The 21009-nt window shown below is 35.6% G+C and overlaps 2 protein-coding genes across 9 annotated transcripts; one reads left to right on the top strand and one right to left on the bottom strand.

Moving 5' to 3' along the window:
- Positions 1–2367: 2367 nt before the first annotated feature.
- On the top strand, positions 2368–11733 carry LOC119074604 (sodium/potassium/calcium exchanger 3). 5 transcript variants are annotated; one of them, XM_037180861.1, is made up of 10 exons: positions 2368–2392; positions 6887–7060; positions 7130–7255; positions 7315–7376; positions 7437–7623; positions 8442–8519; positions 8596–9051; positions 9850–9910; positions 10003–10043; positions 10332–11733. In XM_037180861.1, exons 3-10 carry the CDS (start codon positions 7138–7140, stop codon positions 10664–10666), a joined length of 1338 nt encoding a protein of 445 aa, XP_037036756.1. In that variant the 5' UTR covers positions 2368–2392; positions 6887–7060; positions 7130–7137; the 3' UTR covers positions 10667–11733. The 5 variants fall into 5 exon arrangements, with proteins under 5 accessions (XP_037036756.1, XP_037036753.1, XP_037036754.1 ...); XM_037180858.1 differs by lacking the exon at positions 2368–2392 and adding an exon at positions 2405–2522; XM_037180859.1 differs by lacking the exon at positions 2368–2392 and adding an exon at positions 3059–3352 and having other exon boundaries at positions 8725–9051.
- Positions 11734–13623: 1890 nt separating this feature from the next.
- On the bottom strand, positions 13624–18089 carry LOC119074592 (sodium/potassium/calcium exchanger 3-like). Of its 4 annotated transcripts, none has more exons than XM_037180833.1 (10): positions 17209–17249; positions 16437–16615; positions 16041–16370; positions 15820–15863; positions 15613–15756; positions 15359–15506; positions 14646–14831; positions 14377–14580; positions 13995–14197; positions 13624–13907 (listed from the first exon to the last, which is right to left on the bottom strand). In XM_037180833.1, exons 1-10 carry the CDS (start codon positions 17232–17234, stop codon positions 13695–13697), a joined length of 1677 nt encoding a protein of 558 aa, XP_037036728.1. In that variant the 5' UTR covers positions 17235–17249; the 3' UTR covers positions 13624–13694. The 4 variants fall into 4 exon arrangements, with proteins under 4 accessions (XP_037036728.1, XP_037036727.1, XP_037036729.1 ...); XM_037180832.1 differs by having other exon boundaries at positions 13626–13907; positions 13995–14218; XM_037180834.1 differs by lacking the exon at positions 17209–17249 and adding an exon at positions 17686–18089 and having other exon boundaries at positions 13627–13907; positions 13995–14218.
- Between the last annotated feature and the right edge of the window lie 2920 nt (positions 18090–21009).

Below are 21009 nucleotides of genomic sequence, written 5' to 3'. Positions count from 1 at the left end.
TAACTCTCAGCGGTAAATAGAATATGGAATCCTCTACCAATATTCAAAGAGTTTCAAACTATCTTCATCTTGGACAGAATCATGATTTAAAAATGTCGAAATTGCGACTTTACCTGGCTACGTGGTCAGGTTGTCGAGGGAAGCCATTTTAACACGAATTAGCTTAGAATCAGTCCCTCTATCCGTTACGATAACAATCTGTATTCAAATTGACTCGTCGGTCCCGCACAGCCATGAGTGCTGGTTCTCCGAAACGGCTGTATGGATTCGTGAACTGAATGTGGTTACTTATAGTACTCGAGTCCCTCAATAAGAACATGAAGAAAAATCAGAGGTGGTATCACGACTCTATTTAAGTTGTGTTCAACCTCACCGTGAACTGTATTAAATTGTGAGTGTCATTGAAATATTTGAGACATTTGTCGTAAGGATATTTGTATAAGGATTCATTTCCTTCTTGTTCTTTATGTAATAAATTAAATTGAATTTATCTATCTCTAGATTTGGGTGTTATCGATGAAGCAGCACCAAATAACTGTCTTGTCGACCGTCTACGACTGATACATCTTTATCTATACCTAGTCAAAGTTAATAGTTGCTCAACGTTTTGCACAAATAACGGAAGACACCTAAAACATCCACCAATTTTGTTGACTATATACTTTTACGACACTGATTCATGCATGTTATAATGTTGTAAGTTGTATACAACCGAGAAGAATCTGGGTACGACTGAAGTGTGAATTAAACCTTAAGTGATATTAAGTTGTAATAATAATCATAAATATCGAATTAAGTCAGGCAATCAATGAAAGTCATAATTTTATCGTTTAATATAAGAAGTTGACACTACTCTGTTCTGATATATACTTATACGAAAATTATGTTATGTGACATTATGACATATTGGTCTCGCGGTTATCATTTTATATATATTCAGTTCTGATCAAGCATTAAGCTCAATTACAAAAATGCATTTGAAGAATGCGTTTTTCAATTGAAACGAAATTTTAATTGAATTCTTTTTTATAGTGACAGTTTTTCTCTTTCTTTGTTGTGATCAACCGCTTTGGTTTGTTAGTTCAGATGTGCGGTTTTACGAGGAGTCAATAACTACATAAAAAAAATTGTTTTTAAAGAGTATGAGTACTTGAAGAAAAATATGGCTTGGAACCGGAACATTCAGGTCATGCAAAATTAATTTAATTTAATTAATTTTTAGCCATAACTAGGTTTCCGTTGCATATACTGGTGAATGTAATGAATGTATCTAATCGGGTCAACTCAGGGACTATTTTTGGGACAACATTTTCCCATTATTTCCTTTAAAAAAATGGGAAAAATTGGGAAAATTGAAAGAAATTTAGGAAAATTCGAAAACGATTAGGAAAAATAGTAGCTGAGTCAACTTTAGGTTGAATTGAAGTTGACTTATTCAGAGATTCAAGTTTGAAAACGTGCCCAGCTTTGTTTGGTATGGTATGCTGACAATTTTCAGTATTCTATTTAGAGTACCAATCATGCTTGGAAGTGCGTAGCCTGAATTTGACCCGTTTCAAGTGTTAGAAAATTTTCATTCAAGTCGATAAATTTGATTTCCCCTTTCATAAAAGAGCTTTCTTACAAAATTGAAAATCAGACAAGGAAATAGCCGAAAATATGGTAGACTTAGTCTGAGCGGCCAGGAAATTTCAAAAACTCTTAAAAATTCACGAAAATACCGGAATTCTGGTTCCTATTAAATAACAACCGAATGTAATTGATTTGTGAAAAAATCAGCGAATATATTTCCCCTAAAATAGGCTGTGCTATAAGTGCAATAAGAAGAGTCGATTTTGTCTTTTCAAAAGTTCAAAAATAAAGCTAGAAAATTTTCCAACCAGCGCCGTGCCCATCAATTTCTTAAATCTTAGATTGCCATTGACAATAAATCTAAATCCTGCAAAAAGTAAAAAGCTAAATTTTATCTCAAATATCCGGAAAACTATTTAGAAAATGTCCGTCCCCATGCCCGCGGAAAATTAATCTTTCACAGCCTGTAATTCTATTCCACGTGAGCAATATTGTTGCCTCTGTTACTTTACGAATCTCAATATTTTTAAACTTCGAAATCCTATCTTCATTGCTATTACAGAATTCGTCAGCCAGAGGTCATCGCTTATTTTTGTCGTCACAGTTGATAGTTCCCACTAAACAAAACAGCCCGTCTCAATCTATCTACTCGAAAGGTATATATCAGAACAGTTCTATTCCAGAGAGTAGAGTACCTATGCGGACAGCATATAAATCTCTCATTTTGGAGAATGAAAAAAAAAAACACAACAAACAAACAACGGCTTTACAACCATTCATCTCAAGTGGGGACGTTGATACTCACGTATTATATGATTAAGTGAGTCCACACTCAGAATATATCTATTTAACAAAAAATTTGCTAAACGACAATCATTTTATTCAGTTTGTGAGCGACTACATCGTTATCAACATGGCAGAAGACCATTGGGGTCTCAATAGTGCTAATGGTATTTTTAAAAAAATTTTAATTTTTTTTTCTCTCGTTTTCATTTTCTGAACATTCTTTCGACGACTAGCTTCCGAAATCGGTTTATTGAATGAATTGTTGATCAATTGTCTAATTGTTTGCATGCATTCAGGCGATGCGCGTATTCGAATTGTAATAATAACGAAATTAAAGGATATCAATTGTTGGTGAAAGGTTAATTAGGTTCAATTTGTGAATGAAATGCGTGTTCGTACCGTCTTTTTATTTGTTGTTGTTGTTGCTGTTGTTGTTTAGTGCCCATTTAAATTGGACCACATTGAAATGAATTCTGTCTTGGATTATCGCTATACATCACTTTACTTTACCACATCAGAAACAGACGAAAAAGATATAATTTAATGGAATATTCTGCACGATATACACCGGATGTGAATGATAACAAGATCGAGATCAAGATTAAAATCGAGTTTCTTTGATATTGTTCGGGGGAAAAAGAAGCGCTCAGTGAAAATTAATTTAGAATTTTGTTAATTTGCCAGTGTTGTTGGCTATGCATTAAGTAGAGAAGAATTTAAATGTTAACCAAAAAAGCAAGTAAATAAAAAAAACAACAGTTTGGTTGGTGTCGTCATGTTCAACTTCGGCCTAGTATCTACTTTTTGCTTCACAAACAAATCAACCGCATATCACTGTACTACACGTATACAAAAAAAGATGGTAACAACTTAACAAAAAGACTTAAGTGGCACCCTGATTTCCTAATCAACAACAATAAAACTGCACACAATATGTGCCTCGAATACAAGCAAGCATCATCAGCACTACTCAGTCGTACATATGAAATTATAAGTAAGATCTTTGCAATTTATTTTCGTTGAGTACTAATATTATGCCTTCAAGAAGCGAGACATGATACATTTGGAATATAATGTATATGGCCACCAGTTAGGTAACTTGTCGGTGCTAACGCTTCTATTGTGTGACATTTTCTTTTCGGAAGAAATTTCCAATTCAAATGATTAAAAAATAAAATAAAGTTTTGATGATTAACGACCGGACCTATTTTTGGATTTTCCACATTTTCTTAGATTTTCCTAAAAAAATATTTTTTGGGAAAATGTGGAAAAATGTAGGAAAATTCGGAAAGATATGGGAAAATGTTTTTCCAAAAATAGTTCTGAACTGATGACGATGATACCGGAATCCATTTTTATGTTCAATCGGACATAACACTGTTTGGGCTCTCTGTTTCCAACTTCGATTTTTTTTGAAATATTAAAAATCATGAATTTCGAGAAGTATCAGAATTTCATAAATTAATGAAAAAATCTAGAAAATTCGGAGTTTCAAGAATTTTCAAGTCTTTTGAAGAATTTACAATAAATTGTATTACAGACAGAGACAGTAAAATTTCAGCATGAATTTGCTTCAGCTGTTTTTCAGCTGATTAACACAAACAATCAAAACTGTTTATATTTGTTTATACGGTTGAAGCTGCTATAAACCTCATAAAGAGTTTTGATTGTTTGTGTTGATCAGCTGAAAAGCAGTTGAAGCAAATTCATGTTAAAATTTCACTGCCTCTAACTGTATCAAGAATTTAAATAATTTTCAAGAACGACAATTCGCAGAAAAAGACTCGGTCAAAAATTCAAAATATTTTGCGTGGGACTGCTAAAGAAAACGCAATTTTTCAAATGAAAACGCTACACAGGTGCTGCGTTTTTGATAGTTTATTTTAAGATGCCGTCACCCGTCAGCCATAAATTATTTCATACATTTAACCAGTCTTGGACTGGTCCAACGGTCATTTGGGGGATTCCCGAAGGCCTTTTTTGTATGGATCAAATGCAATGACGTTCTTCTTACAAACTTTCCCCCATACAACGCCCGTAGGACTTTTTCGATCCAGTGCGGCCCTGCATTTAACGCTTTTGAAATTAGTCTGGTAGTCTGATACATAATCATAAATGCTATATATTAACAACTAAGTCAAGATATTAGGTAACTTGCCTCCCCATTGTGATTTTCGAAATTTCCTACTGCGTTTTGTTGAAGAAAAATTGTGTTTTGACCACCAGACTAAGTATTTGTTTTTTATTGGAATGAAGTGTCCTCAGATCAACTCAATTCCTTGAAAAAATCTCCAACTTAGGCCCACCGTGGAAATATGCGAAACCAAATTTTCCAAGGCTTTTATTGAAAATGCATCAGATTTTGAATTAAATGAATGCTCGTTCTCGTTCTGAGCTGCACATTGTTCTCCGAATATATATTCAGGTGTAGCCCGCTGCATTATCGCTCGATTATGTCAAGTATAAATGTCGGTGTCGGACCACTACAAAGTATAAGAACATTTGCATATTCTCGTGCACCATTTTGCATCACATCGATTCACCACTGTAAATCTGTGAACCACTGGAACTTGCAGCCAAGGGTTTCAAAAACACATTTCAAAAAAATATGTTCAGCCAAGTTGCACACAAGACTTATTCAAATCACTCTTGTTGTTATGCCAATGGACGAATTTTCCATTCTTTGTCACAAATTGTAATTTAGCTACAATATATTCACATAGGCGAATACCGATAGACTTTATCAAATCATAAACAAGGCATATAATTGCTTCAGGCAATGACAGCGAACAGGTAGAGAAAACAATAGATATTTACGTCACAAGGACGGAAAAGTAAAGTTTTCGAGTGAAGTTGGTCTTAGGAGAATCCATGGCCAATAAACACGCGAAAACGTTACTTTTCCTTTTTGGTCCGAGTTACTACAATATGTCACATGGAGAGGGCACCGAAAAAAGTGGTTCAAAAGATGCATGTAAAATATTAAACGCAAGACATTTGACCATTGAGTGGAACCGTGTTAAGCATGTTGACTCCACAAGGTTCCGAATCACAGATCCCAGATTGTTACTTCAACTGAAATAACTGAAATTCTTCTAGCTGCTTTCCTTACAAAAGCCTGACCGTAAACTATTAATTCAATTACTTCACTAATTCAAACCTCCGATTGAAGATTATGCCACTACACATAATTAAGTGCTACATCGTTTATCTTCTTAGTAAATATTATATGGCAGAGTGTTATACCATTGTCTAATATTCTAAACCAGTAATATAACAATCACTACTGGTATAAATAAACGTATATACGACTTCTGACACTTTAAATGTTTTACGTTGATGTGTCGTTTGTGATGTGATGTGTCTTCCACATTCGGTTACATTTTAATACGTGACCGTTTGTTGATCATTTGAAATTTTCTGAATTTTAGTATTAAGACGACAATGTTGTAGGTGTAATTGTATGTCAATTTATGTTGTCATTTCCGGTTTATCGAAGCTGATTAGTTTTATTTTTTCTCTATTTTGAATACGTCACTTGGGTGCGTTGGTCATAAATCTACAAAACTCTATGGAACTAACAGAAATATAGTAAAAAAAAAACACATTCGATTGATTGCGTAATGCATGCACAGCCACGAGTCTTTTCTTTCTTTTTTTCTCTCTGGTTATGGGCCATTCTATTCACGAATTTTTGGAAATAGCATTTTACAGCTTTGTTATCCAATAGTTATTAAGTACCTGTTCTGGACGATTGATTTTAGGTAATTTCGCTTGCCATACGGCTACAACCTACATACGAAACTATTTCAAATCAACACCGCCCCAAACGCACTTTCCTTTCACTACAGTGAATGTCTTCGCATGCAAACGTTGGACCTTAGAACCCTGCCTTTCCTATTGAAATTCTTTGTTACTTTACACATTCTTAATATATGGTATATCGAATACGTATCAACTTTCGTAGATGGTATAAAAAAAGGAAAGCATGAAAAGGAAGGTTCAACCTGTGCCGTTGCCTCTGACGCACGTAGTAGATTGAATTTTTTTACTATCGTCATTTTGTCACAAAATAGTCATTTACGTCACAAAGGACAAATTTTCCTTTTGGGGTGTGTGAGCGTTGTCGATCCAGGGCATCACACACTTCCAGAAAAAAACTTTAATCCGTTTTACCTACTTGGTCTATTACATGCATTTCGTGCTGAAAGTGAACACGAAAATTTCAGTTACGGTGCAGGAAACTTGTTTAAGACTCATAGTGACTTAAGGAAGTAAATTTTAAGGTCATTGACTCGTTATCCTATTTTCTTCTTCTTCTTCTTCTGCTTCCTCTTTTGGTTTTCATGAAATAGTCAGGTGCGTAACAGAAAGATGTTACTTACTTACTCCACTTAGATTGGAGATTTTTTTTAGTGAAGATGGATGCAATTTTACCTTCACTCCTATTTCAAATTTACGTAGCGTCTACAGTCAAAGTCATAGAAATCTAAAAAACTAACCAATTTCCATTCAATTTTCTTTTTAGGTCCAAATTGCACACAACCGGCAATAGACGATTTTCCCAAAGACTTTTTCACAGAGCAACAACGACAGTCAGGCGCAGTAGTACTTCATGCAATATGCAGTTTATATTTATTTTTAGCACTTGCAGTAGTTTGTGATAAATACTTTGTTCCGGCTGTGGAGAAAATATGCACAGGTTGATTCGTCGTAACCTATATTTTCCACTCGAACCACAAGCGAAACTTTAATTTATTTGTGTCAACAGCTCTGAACATGTCGAACGATGTAGCAGGCGCAACTTTTATGGCTGCAGCGACAAGTGCGCCCGAACTGTTCGTAAATGTTATAGGGACCTTTATCACCGAGGGCGATATTGGTATCGGTACGATAGGTAAAAGCAGTGTGAACATTTTCACATCCCTCAAAGATTAAGCTCTCTTTCATCAACAGTTGGTTCGGCTGTTTTCAATATTCTAGCCGTGGCTGCCTGCTGTGGAATCGGAGCGGGAATGGTATATCCCATTGATTGTCGAACTTATTTAAATATTTTATGAAATGAGAACAACTTCTAGGTTGTTCCATTAGATTGGTGGCCGCTGACCAGAGATTGTTTAGCATACGGAATTACGGTGGCGATATTAATTTGCATAATTCACGATGAACGTGTGGAATGGTATGAGGCATTGATATTAGTGCTACTTTATATCGTCTATATCGCCGTTATGTATTATGACAAGTCGATTCAGAAGTGTGCGAGAGGTAATTTCAATTATACTAATTTTATGGTAGCACATAAGTTGCATGTTCAAGACATGGCTTCTTTATCTATTATCGACAACAGCAGTTAGAGATTGAGCGATGAATTCTGATTAATGTGCTCCAAAATACCAAAGAGTTTCTTTGAAACGAGTGAAGAAATAGAATTTGTACCGCAAAACACTAAGCAATACTTAAATCGAAGAACGGCGCAGATTTAACAAATGATACGAATCTGAATGATTAGGTACGATTACATCCAATTATTGTAGAAACCAACGTGTTGTAGAAACTCTTGGGTTTTTAACCCGTTTCGTCGATCTCTGATGCTGTTAAAAAAATATTTTAAGGAGTTCAATGAAGGAGCTCAAGACACAATTCGACAATTTGAGTTTTTCGCGCAAAAAGGGAGTGCACATCTCACTATTAGACATACATACATTCACACAATAATACACTAAAAACACTACCAACACTACATATACATGCTTTTCCTACCAGCAATTTTACTCAATGCGGCTCGTTTTTCGTTTTTCTAGTAGGAAAATTCGTCAAGTTTCGTCGGCTTAATAAATTTACAGTTAAAGTCAACCAAATTTATGTCTAACATTAATTCACTGGTTCACTCATGCAAATACACTGCTTACATGCGATCAGATTGATTTGATGAGTGATTCAGCTTTTAAAACAGCTGAAAAAAACTGAGACACATCTTTGGTTGGCTTTAGTTGTAGTTGACTATTTTGCTGGCGGAAAAACATTTTTTTTTCATTTTCCCATTAAAAAACTCATCGTCACTTTAACCAACTAATTTCGTGTAGGGGGTGTCAGACATGCACGCAACCGTCGATCACAAAGAAGTAGTCTCGAATCGAAAAGTAGCACACCAGATGATGAAGGTATACTTTCACACACCGCATTATTTATCGTACAAAAGGTGCAAATTTCAACAACAACAAAAATTATCAAATTTAGAAAAAATCCCTTCACTAACCATTGAGCATTTCCAACAAAACGGAAACATTAAAAACATCGCTCACATTGATGCCAGCACCAATGAACTAACCGTAGCCGATGTGAATAAGAAAGTTGTTAATAAATTAGGTGAAGAAGATGTGGTTGAAGCCGAACTATCGAAGACGACCGACAACAAGGCTGAAGTGATCAGTGTGCCAGAAGCTCCACCGAAAGAAATTGCCGAAGTGGATATCATACCGAAAGGATACTCGTTGATACGTTTTCCGAAGGAGAAGAGTTGCTTTCGTAAAATTATGTGGTTCGTCATCTGGCCGATACATTTTCTGTTCATGTTGACCATACCGGATTGTGAACGGCCTAGATTGAAAAATTGGTTTCCGATTACCTTTCTGATGTGCATCGTCTGGATTGGTTCGTTATCGTATTTGGTGGCGTGGATGATCACGATTTTGGGTAAGACGAAACTGGTGAATACCGGACTGTATACTGCTTAGGTCATTGATATTTAGTGCTTTAACATACGATTAACAACTAGATTCTTATTCCAAACAATTTGTTGCGTTTGTCTAAAATCGAGATCAAATAATTTGGCATTGGGAATTTTTCTTGGCTTGAACTTGAAGTTACAATCAGTCTAGTGACTTCAAGTTCAAGCCAAGAAACCCCTGCGGGACTCTGAGTGGCCACAGTTCAAAACATATGTCAAATTGTTACATTACCCGATTCGAAAAACATTTACTTACAACTTTTAGCTTTGGGCCCTTATAAGAGCCCTGACTAGGTTAGACCTAGTGAATATCTCAGTCGTTACACATCGTAAAAAATCATTTTTTTTTTTGTCAAAATGAAGGTACCTACTGACGCCAAATAAAGACTAAAATTGAAAATTATAATTTTCGTTAAAGGGCCTGTCGTGCCAGACAAGTAAAAAATCCCAAAATTTGATTTTCCCTAGGAGACTGTGTTTTTAGTGTTTATTCAATATCAATACCTCCATTCTGACACCATTTCGGACTTTCTACGATGTGTAACGGCGGATATTCACTAGGTCTACACTAGTTAGGGCACTAAAAGTCTTAGGAAAAAACGGTTTTTCGTATCAGGTAATCATATGGTATAGGTTTTAAGAAGCCGTGGCCTTATGGGCAACTGGTTATACTCTATGTTTCGTCGACAATAAATATTTGATCAGTAGCATAGTCGAAACGGTCATAAACTGTGTGGTCAAGTTTTTTAATTGTTTGTTCCTAGGTGACACTCTCAAAATACCAGACTCAGTGATGGGAATAACATTTTTAGCAGCCGGAACCAGGTAAATTGTTCGAAACTCTTCAAAATTTTATTTCAATATTTCAATTGTTTAACGTTTATTTTTCACTTTTATTGCACTGAATACAAATTCAGTGTACCAGAGGCTGTTTCCAGTGTTATTGTGGCAAAACAAGGTGAGTAAGATCGTGTGTAAAGTCTTATTTATTTTGCTGCGCGAATGAAATTCATTCAAAATTTGAAATGATATTTTCATGTTTAGAAACGTCACTTTTCGCACTAGTGCGTAAAAATGTAAATGAAAATCTATCAACGCACTACTTCAATCCCTAATTTCAGTGTAGCTTTCATAACAATCTCAGAATTCTACAGATATCCTAAAATACTGCGGGATTTCGTAGAATTCTGAGAATGTAACGAAGGTGAGGCTGGAATAAGTCATATAAAATGTATTCCATTGTTAGGTCATGGTTCAATGGGCATCAGCAATTCAATTGGATCGAACACTTTCGACATATTATTGTGTCTCGGCTTGCCGTGGCTCATCAAAGCATCATTTCTACCCGTCAAACCTGGCCATCACTATGTTGGCATCAATTCGGCTGGATTGGAATATTCGGCCATTTCGTTGTTATCGACATTGCTAATGCTGTATGTCGCATTTTCACTCAACAAATTCAAATTGGATCGCAAAGTTGGGCACACATGCTTACTGATGTATGCCGTGTTCTTAATACTAGCCAGCTTAATTGAATTGAATGTGTTTTTCCGTGTGAATTTGCCCACATGTGGTCGATGATAAGTTGATTTTGATTTTGTCTTTTTTTTTTTACTAAAAAAAATTATTTATTTTTATTTGAGTAATTGTAGAAGATGTAAGTAGCAGCAAAAAAAAGACCAAAAATGAATAATACCAAATGAACCAGACCTCTTCTCCCCGGAGAGGAAATAGTATGTCAAATTAAGTTTAAAATAAAAATTGTAGCGTCCCAACACTACTCCATCAGAATTTCGGAACACCTAGGAATCGAATCTACTATCCGGCTCTATTTCCGAACATTCGACTCAACTTACATCAACTTTCTCGCAATTTTTATTCCATCCACCTGAATGTACGTTAACCTTTCAGAAACGGCAAGCTCATCGTCTTATACACAGCGATTAAATCTATCACTTCTTTTGATTAAAAAGTATCGTCTCGTGTTTAACACAAAATCCTTAACTTCATTTATAAAAACAATCATTTTGCTATGAAAGTAGACACTTGCTAAAGCTCATTGCTTATTTTTGTCGTCGCTGTCGACAGCAGATGACAAAATGTTAATTTACCCGTATCACAAAAAGACGTCATGTCCTTTTACTTCTTTTATCTCACAACCAACCAAATTATTTTAAAATCTGCTGATTCGTCTCTTTTTCTAACCCACAATTATTATTCACTTGGAAACATGTATTGACCTTGGAATTAGATGTAGATAAATGTGTTCAGAGTCTACTACTTCAACGACTAAGAAACACTATGTGAATGTGAGGGAAACGGATTTTTTTTAGAACATGTGGTAGGCTTGATCTGATCGACGTCGCCTCGTTAGGACAAGCTTACGACTAGTCCTAAACAAATCCACTTTTCATCACTTATTTCCTATATTGAAGATGTGGTTTTCTTCACAGACCATGCGCGTATAAAACGTTTCGTATTACTTCATTCGGCAGCTTTCTTTTTCCAGCCATGACAATACAGATATTTCTCTATCTAAGTACCACTACTGAAGCTATGTAAATACGTGTAATTTGTAATAGTAAGTTAATGTTACTAACATTGATAGACAAATAAAGAAAAATATTTTAAAATTTTTGAAAGTAAAACAGGCAAATGGTCAATTATATTCGATTTACTAATAGCGGTTGTTCCTTTAAAAACTTAACAAAGTGCAAATTACTTCCTGTTTATATAAATGCAGTGAACGTCAGTGAAATTTAGGCATGAATTTGCGTCAGCTGTTTTTTAGACCCGTACGAAGTACTGGGGTCTTATAGGTTTACGCATACGTTTGTAACACGTCGAATTGGACTCCCTGAGTAAGGGGAAACATATTGTGGTTGTATAGAGATGCCAAATCCGCGAAAAAAAAAGATGTCCGTCCGTCTGTCCGTCCGTCCGTCTGTCCGTCTGTCCGTCCGTCCGTCTGTCCGTCTGTCTGTGGGTTCTCTAACTTGAGTAAAACGCATCCGATTTTAAAAATTCTTTTTTTCCTCGTTTGGTAATGTCAAAAGACAGGCTAAGTTCGAAGATGGGTGATTTCGGATCGACCTCTCCGGAGCTGGGGCCCAATAAGTGCCTAAGTGTTTTTCGACGATATCTCCAGACATTTAAGCACTACACTTGTCAGTGATACGTCAAATAAAAGGTACTTACAATACCGATCGACAAAAAAAAAGTTTATGGAAATCGGATGACCGACTCGTGAGTTAGACCCCTTGGTGTGAAACAGGCACAGGGCGGCAAGCAGTTTTTGCTTGTAGGTCGGCCACATTTGAACATATTTCGTCTGTTTTCACTTTATTAGATAGGTATTGACCGTACCAATCAGGGAAAAAAAGTTCATGAAATTATGTTCTCCGGAGCGTGAGCTAGGTCTCTTGAAGTGAGCTCTTATCTGGCTACTCGGAAGTACAGTGAACGTGGTGTATTTTGACAATATCTCGAGTAAATTTTGACCGAATTTCATGAATTTTTTTTGTTTGAAAGGTATTAACGAATGTAAAGCATCGGTACTATTTCCGGTCTCCTAACAAAATGGCTGCCGGCGGCCATATTGGATTTTAGTAAAATAGAAATATCTTGGGAAAAATGATACTTAGAGAGTTTCTGTTAAAATGGAAATAATTTGTTATGTGTGTGGGGTTTCAGGGATTCCATATACGGACATCTATATATACCTATATACAGCTATATTGAGCTATATACAGGCATATAGAGCTATATAATAGCATATTCCTCTGTGAAATATTTATTTACAGTTAAATATAGTTAAATATAGCGGTACATAGCTGTTTAAATAGGAATTTATGAAATTTGTCTTCGTACGGGGCTGTCTATATTGCCTCCGGCAATTTATTTGTATATGATAACAAGGCAAAGAGTGGATAATGTAAGTGATTTTAAAGGCTTTTGACACGAATAGGTGTTTCGTACGGGTCGGGGTTAGCTATGTTTTTTTTGCTTATGCTTGTTTTTACGGGTGGAATAGTTGCACGCGCTGTATTGATAAATCTATAATACGTATGACGTATTTGTACAGCTACAGCAAATGAATTAAAAAACTTTCTACGAAAAACCTCCTTAGGTTAGGAAGAAATCGAGAAGTTTAATCAGTTAATAGTATGCTCGCTTCGCTCCTGTAAAAACAAGCGAAATTTTCGTAAATCAGCTCCACGTAGTTGACTGGCAGGTAAGACATTCAACTTTACCACTAACTTTAACAGCTCTTTGATACAGACATCTTTACAAATTACTTTTCTTAAATCATCTTAGATTTGGTCCACTAAGATTAAGTTCCATGAACGTAGCTCTAAGAAGAGTATTACAGAAGTCGAGCTATTCCAAAAACCAATTTCGTTCATCAAGGAAATCTTGTAACTGAACATGCATTCTTATATTACTCAGTCTCAGTTTTTTGTAAATAATCAAACGAAGTTGAAGTAATAGACGACTTAACCCAAGATTTGTGGTCTTCCAAGAATTTCGCTTTTTTTCTCAAACTTTTTTATTTCACCTCTTAAACATAATTACATCCGAAAGAAAACCTTTCGCGCCATAATACAAACTAATGATCACAAATTGGTAAGTTAACAGGGAAGAAGAAGTTTAGTTCCACCAAACTGGCGAATATTAGGAAAGCAATGTACATGATGGTGCAAGTTAGCCCAATTTTCCAATCCAAACGAAATTTATTGGCCGCAAATGATATATAAAGACCAAACAACGTCGACAGCAGCGAAACCGCTGAATACGTTAGACCAGTTGAATTCAGCGTAATCTGAAAGAATATACAAATTTACAGTCGCGTCTCGCTGAAAGAACTGTCACATTGCCGTTGGTCGTGTCTAAAACCAGTTTCATTTACCCATTTCTCATCGGGCACATTCGGTAAAAAGTACGATTTAACGAACCATGGAAGGCCGAGACACAATAAAATGTCGAACGTGTTCGATCCGATTGAATTGCTTATGCCCATTGCACCATGGCCCTGATTTGTTACAATAACCGAGGACACTGCCTCGGGCACACTAGTACCTGCTGCCAAAAACGTCAGGCCCATGACTGAGTCTGGAATATTAATGGTGTCGCCTAGAGACAATTAAAATGAACTCTTAAGCACACACAAATGTAAGTCAACAGAATAAAAGTTGTTGAGTGGAACGATACAATTAAAGAAGAATCGGAAATTACAGACGTATCTCTAAACCTATTGAGAATTCGGTATCTAAAAGCAGCGCAATATTTACCAACAACAGTGATAAGGAACGCTACGAAATATGACGTGAGTCCAATCCAAACGATGCACATAAAAAAGGTGAGCAGTCTGAGTTTTGGATATTTCCGGCAGTCTGGTATCGTTAACCACAACGCTAACGTTATTGGCCATCGAGCTACGAATGCTATGCGTCCGGTACTAGCAGACCGACTCCATGGCGTGTCTGCAAAGTCGTCTGAAACAAAAAATGAAGTTTTCGTTCGCCATCCGTTCTTGTACAAATTTTCCAGCTAGGTATACCCAAATTTTCTTCGTCAATTTTCTCCAATTCCGTTGTTGGAACAAATTTATCAGTCGATTGTCCTTCTTTGTTCAGTAAAGGAGCGATTTCCGTCACTTCACGATATGGCCTTACTTTCGGCTTTCTCTTCAAATTCGAAACAATCGTTCTGACTTTGGTGGCAACAATATCGTTGCAGTACATTACTGCACAGCACATGAAAGTATAATGATCCAGAAAGATTGGATTTTAATAGCGACATTAGGCATTAGGTCTGCTCTATTAATCATTCGCATTCAGGACTTTTTATTTTATTTCGATAAATTATGATTTTATAAGACAAAAGTACTTCTACGGCATGGGTAAATATTGTTTTAATTTTTTTATAAATCAAATTGAAACTACATATTCAAAGTATTCGCGCTAATATTCACTTACTGCATAGCAAATGGTACCAACCAAAAAAAATAAAAATTTCATAAATTCCATACATTTCAGTAGACAGCAAACTGACAAGGTGCTGACAAGGTGCGATTTCGCAGTCAGTGCAAAAATGAATTAATTTTAATTTTATTTTTATAAAACTAATTTGAACGCGTAGATTTTTTTAAAACTTAAATTTTGAATGAACATAGTGTCTTTGATCATTTAAAAATAAAAAACTTTTTGATGCGAATGATCAATTGTAAATATGTTTTATGCGAACGCGAACTGTAACCACTGTAACACCTACCGACTATATAAAAGAAATAAGCGAGAACTAATGCCAGCCCTTCGTACCACATTACAATTCCATCATATAAGACCCCAATCAATGATATTACAGCAACACCGTACATTAAACAATCTCTGCTAACGGGCCACCAGTCCAGATTTACGATCTATAACCAAAATTTGCAGTAAAGCAATTTGTACCGAAATTTAATGTCGCTAGCAAAGTCTAATAAATAAGTAATTTTAATGCTACTCTAGTCTAAGAAGTACTACCTGTCCTGCAAACAGTCCACAACAAGCTGGCACAGCAAGGATGTTAAAAACAGCCGAGCCCACAACTGTGCCAACACCAATATCCCCTTTGGTAATAAATGTGCCGACACAATTAATGAACAATTCCGGGCTTGATGTAGCCGCCTTTAATTATGGAATACAGCAATATAATGATAATATGCGTTATAATCAATTCCAAATACTTACAGCCATAAAGGTTGCACCAACCACGTCTTCTTGCATATTTAAAGCTGAAACATAAAAATCGAATCAAAAACATCTCAATACGAAGTACTGATTATGCAACATGAAATGAGCCACCGTTTGTAACGTAGTGTTACAGACCCTAGCTTTACATGTGTGATATAATATTGAGTTCTTTGTCCACGAGCTGACCCCGGGCCATTCAACCTTCACAATTTACTTACTAAAGCACATGATGCCAATAGCCGGTACAAAATAATCATCACAAACAATCGCTAACAGCCAGAAACAATAGCAGGCAATTAATATATGAACCGCTATCCATCCATGGGTTCGTTGGTTTCGATTCAATCCATCCGATGGAAACTCCAAAATAGCGGCTCTGGTGCAATTTCTTGATTTCTGTGCGGGCTTATCACTGACGGCAGAAATTTCATCATTAATTATTGTTGTCGTCTCGGCTTTAACTGCAGGAGACGTTTCGTTGTTCTCAAGGAAAGTAGTATCGTTGACAGCCAACAACTTTCGGTTGAATGAATTGGTTCGAGTTTGAACTGGAAAGATGTTTTGACTTTAAAGCTATCGTTCAGAGACATTTGTAATCACTGTTTCCTTCTAACCGTCTTTAATATCATCATTTATAGTTGCAAAGAAGGATGTGATAAGCCAAAGTGATGGGATCGATATCAGGCACACAATTCGAATGTACAGTGCAATTCTAGTTTTTCGTTTCCGATACGGAAGCGATAAATGTGTTTTCATATCTCGATACGGAAGACTGAGCAGACCAACAGGTGGACTTAAAATATAGGAAAGTAAATATTCTTTTAGTAACGTATCTTAAATAGAACGGCCGCTCATACTTTATTACAACTGGCCTGAGAATCACAGAAATCGAACGTAGGATGTGAAAAGATTTGGAAATGCTGAGAAAAGACTATGTTTTTCAATGTCGGTTTTTCTCCACCGTTTTATGATTATTTTGTGAAAATGGAGTCTCTCGAATATTATCGTTAACATTCAGTTATGATTCTTGTTTAACATTGTGTGTAGTGTTTGTAACGATTCGTCGTCTTCTGTTTTCTTTGTCCATTTTTTCTGTTTTTTTTTATTATTAAATGCAAAACCGTTAAACACTAACAACTATTTATCGAGATACACTAGTGGTGTAATGAAACTAGTGGTGGAATGAAGGTAATACAGTCGAAAAATTAGGTTTTAACAGTTATGATTTCAACTTGATTTTATTTAGAATTTAAAAAATCAATTTTTCACACTTTCCCGCAGCTTTACCATTGGCTTTCAGCATTAATCGCCAATCAGAATTGCATATGATAATTAGACGAGTTACGCCTTTTCCTTTATCCCATTTCCCATTGAAACTCATTTTACCTAGAAACTTTAGAGACTTTGTCCATTTTGTTGCCTTCAGATCTCTTCTGTCACATGACACACTCGAAGCAACACCTCTATAGACCCTGATTTGAATTCATGGTCACCACGACAGAGTAAAGTTAACCAGGCAGGAGCGCTTGTTTGACTAGGGACCTGAATAATCTAGTAGCCCTTGATATTTTGCGAATAAATTTTTTCAATTTATGTCAGTGTTCATTTGAGTTCATTTTCATCCCGTGTATTAGGTCCCTTATTTGACGTTTCGAAAATGAACCGCTCCTGCCTGGTTTATTTTACTCTGCCGTGATGGTCACACTATTGACAATAAAATACTTTCAACCAAATTCGCTATTTATCCACACGAGCTGCTTAAGCAAAGCTTAAGGTTAAATTCGAACATTTAAAATGGAAAAATTCAGTGTCTCGTGATTCACTAAATACAATAACTAGACGATCAATTGCGTCTCTACTCACCAAAAAAAAACTAGTCTGATCTGTCGACTCAATTGAAACAATTCACACGAAATAAATAATCAGTAATTATGACCTCAATGACTGAATCAATAAATCGGTCAGTAAATATCATGAAATCATCTCCTTAAATTCGTAATAACAATACATATATTGCTCACGTATTTTTGAAATCTCTGTCCACTTAATAGATATTTTTCATTTTCACACTATTCGGAATCACAGTCTAACTAATCACTTTTAATTGATGCGGAATAAATTCAAATGAAAATCCAACAACCGAACTTCAACGCTTTTATACCCAATTTTTTTTAAGCAAATGGGAGTAGTGTCTATAGTGTCTGGGATTTGATGTGTAAACATCAGTTTAGATTACGTTCATTACACACACAGAATGGGACGGGTAAATGAATGCTGTACGTGTGCTATTGCATTTATTATTAAATGTCGTTTTAAATTTTATTTAACTGAAAACTTTTATAGATTTTATGTATTGATTGCCATCAGTCCTGATAACGTTTGGTAAATACTTTTTAAAGATTCTCAAGAAGTGGAAATATATTTGAGTAAATAATTCGATAAATAATTGTTTATTTGAACTGTGACTAAATTGTTGCACTTTGTATGCGAACAGTGCATTTACTATATGTCTCAATTCACACCTTTTTATTGCCACTGTATCTCAAACGGAATTTAAAAAATAATATGAACCTTGCAGAAGGACAAATCTATAAAGTGCATCGTGGTCATTTTAGATTTGTGTGGTGGAAAAACTGTAATTTTCCACCTGTGAAATGCCATTAGCGTTAATTGTTAACCAAAGGGAGAAAGTAGGAAATTTCACCAAGAGCGAAAGTTTGCGGCTAGAGCGAAGCGAGGTCTCTCTAAGTCTCTCGCGTCTTCAAATCGAGCCACAATCCACGCCATTAGTCGTATAAATTTATACGTCAGAGAGAGCTTTTTTCTCCTTTATTACGATCTGTCAGTTTTTCTATTTTGCGATTTTGTATGGAAATGAAAACTAAAATTGAGATATGTTTGCTGTTTTAAGTGGTTTTTCATATTTTTTTGGACCAAAATGTTTTAAAATGTGTTTGGAATCGATTGGCATTAACAGATTGTGTGAAAATATTTTTTTCTATTTTATTATTTTGTTAATGTCAATCGATTCCAAACACACTTTAAAATATTTTGGTCCAAAAAAATATGAAAAACCACTTAAAACAGCAAAGATATCTCAATTTTAGTTTTCATTTCCATACAAAATCGCAAAATAAAAAAACTGACAGATCGTAACAAAGGAGAAAAAAGCTCTCTCTGACGTATAAATTTATACGACTAATGGCGTGGATTGGCAAAATAAAAAGCTCCAAGTAAGAACGTAATCTACTATTTTACTGCAATCCACGCCATTAGTCGTATACATTTAAACGTCAGAGAGAGCTTTTTTCTTGTTTGTTACGATCTGTCAGTTTTTCAATTTTGCGATTTAGTATGGAAATGAAATCTAAAATTGAGATATCCTTGCTGTTTTAAATGGTTTTTCATATTTTTTTGGACCAAAATGTTTTAAAATGTGTTTGGAATCGATTGACATTAACAAAATAATAAAATAGAAAAAAATATTTTCACACAATCTGTTAATGCCAATCGATTCCAAACACATTTTAAAACATTTTGGTCCAAAAAAATATGAAAAACCACTTAAAACAGCAAAGATATCTCAATTTTAGTTTTCATTTCCATACCAAATCGCAAAATAGAAAAACTGACAGATCGTAACAAAGGAGAAGAAACCTCTCTCTGACGTTTAAATTTATACGACTAATGGCGTGGTTTTGATTTTGAATGAATAAGTGGCAAAATAGCACAAATTTTTTGTTCATACATATGCTATCAATGTGTCGTAAAACCAATTTGAGAATATTTCGTCCTACGAAGCCTAAACTAGAAATGGATACTTCAAAAAATAAATGAGCAGTCACCGTATTCACAGCCTATTCCAGTCTTCCGTTCTAGTCAAGTTGAGTCAAAACTGCGATAAAACAATAGAAAAAAAATGTTTTTATAAAGTCATGTCATTCCCTGGAGTACCTAGAGACACCGTTTCGTCCCGATAATTTCAATAACTTCTAAACGTAGTTCGGGAAACTAAGTGCGTTCTACGGTAAAGTGGCATGTGGTGCTAAAACAACGCATTTTTCAACTATGTAAAAGGTAAACTCGCACACGATTTTTCGATACCAAAATTTTGTAAAAGTAGTCATTAAGTCGAAGACATGGCTAAAAAGCATTTGCAGCAATTAACTTGTGTGTGCCAGTTCACCTTTTACGTAGTTTAAAAGTGCGTTCTTTTGGCACCGTAAGCCAGATTCCCCGATACCGTGGGCAAACATTCAGTCAATATCAATCGGAGTGTTTAGCGATTTAGCCAGGGAGTTGTTTCATGATGTCAAACTTTGCTTTGTTGAATAAAAGAGCGTACGTATCTAACGGAGTATGATAAAATAATTACTTCCAATTTTCGTGTGAGGTTTGTTGATCCGAGGCGACGTCGAGGTCAACAACAACACGAAATCGTGGCTTTTCGTTTTGTTATGGATATTACTTGTTGTTTGGCTACTAAACCACTCTTCTTTTCTCTGGTGATATAATAAACCACTTTCGACCCTACGAAACAAAAAAAAAGATTTATTTGGGTGAATGTGATAGATACATATCCCACCGATACGTATAATCTATTATTATCCTGTGTGGATAATATTTCGAAACTTTATTTTATTTGCTATACATGAAACTTACGCTTTTCAACTCATGTACCATGTAAGATACTACGACTTTGGTTCGGAAGTCATTGTAGCATGAGGTCTAATGTTATTATTATGTCCAAGTGACAATGCATTTTAGTTCAAAATTACTGAAAGTCCTGCAGCTATAACCTTGACCTAGCCCTGATGAGAATGATGACATCACGTGACGAAATTCAGTGGGTAACGAGGAATTTCGCGCCGGCGTGATTCACAGTAGAAAATTTTCCTTTTACGAAAGTCATATTGTGAATGACGCCGGAGCGAAATTCTTACTCTATGATAGGAGTTTCGCGCCGTATGGGGCGCGAAATTCCTAGTAGCCAATAGCCATTCAGTGAAAGAAAACTGTCAACTCAACGTTAACTCAACCGCGTTATAAAGACTTAGGCGGTAGATCGAATTCAGTAAGATTTGTAGCCAAATGCACTAGATTTCCATAGCATACAGTGGTCTTGCAGGAGTGAGAGTTTACATAAATATCCGAAAAGTTGACTGACACGTCACGTAAAAGAAATGG

This window comes from Bradysia coprophila, unplaced genomic scaffold (assembly GCF_014529535.1).
Source record: "Bradysia coprophila strain Holo2 unplaced genomic scaffold, BU_Bcop_v1 contig_151, whole genome shotgun sequence".
NCBI lineage: Eukaryota > Metazoa > Arthropoda > Insecta > Diptera > Sciaridae > Bradysia > Bradysia coprophila.
This window is presented reverse-complemented; position numbering and strand designations above follow the sequence as displayed.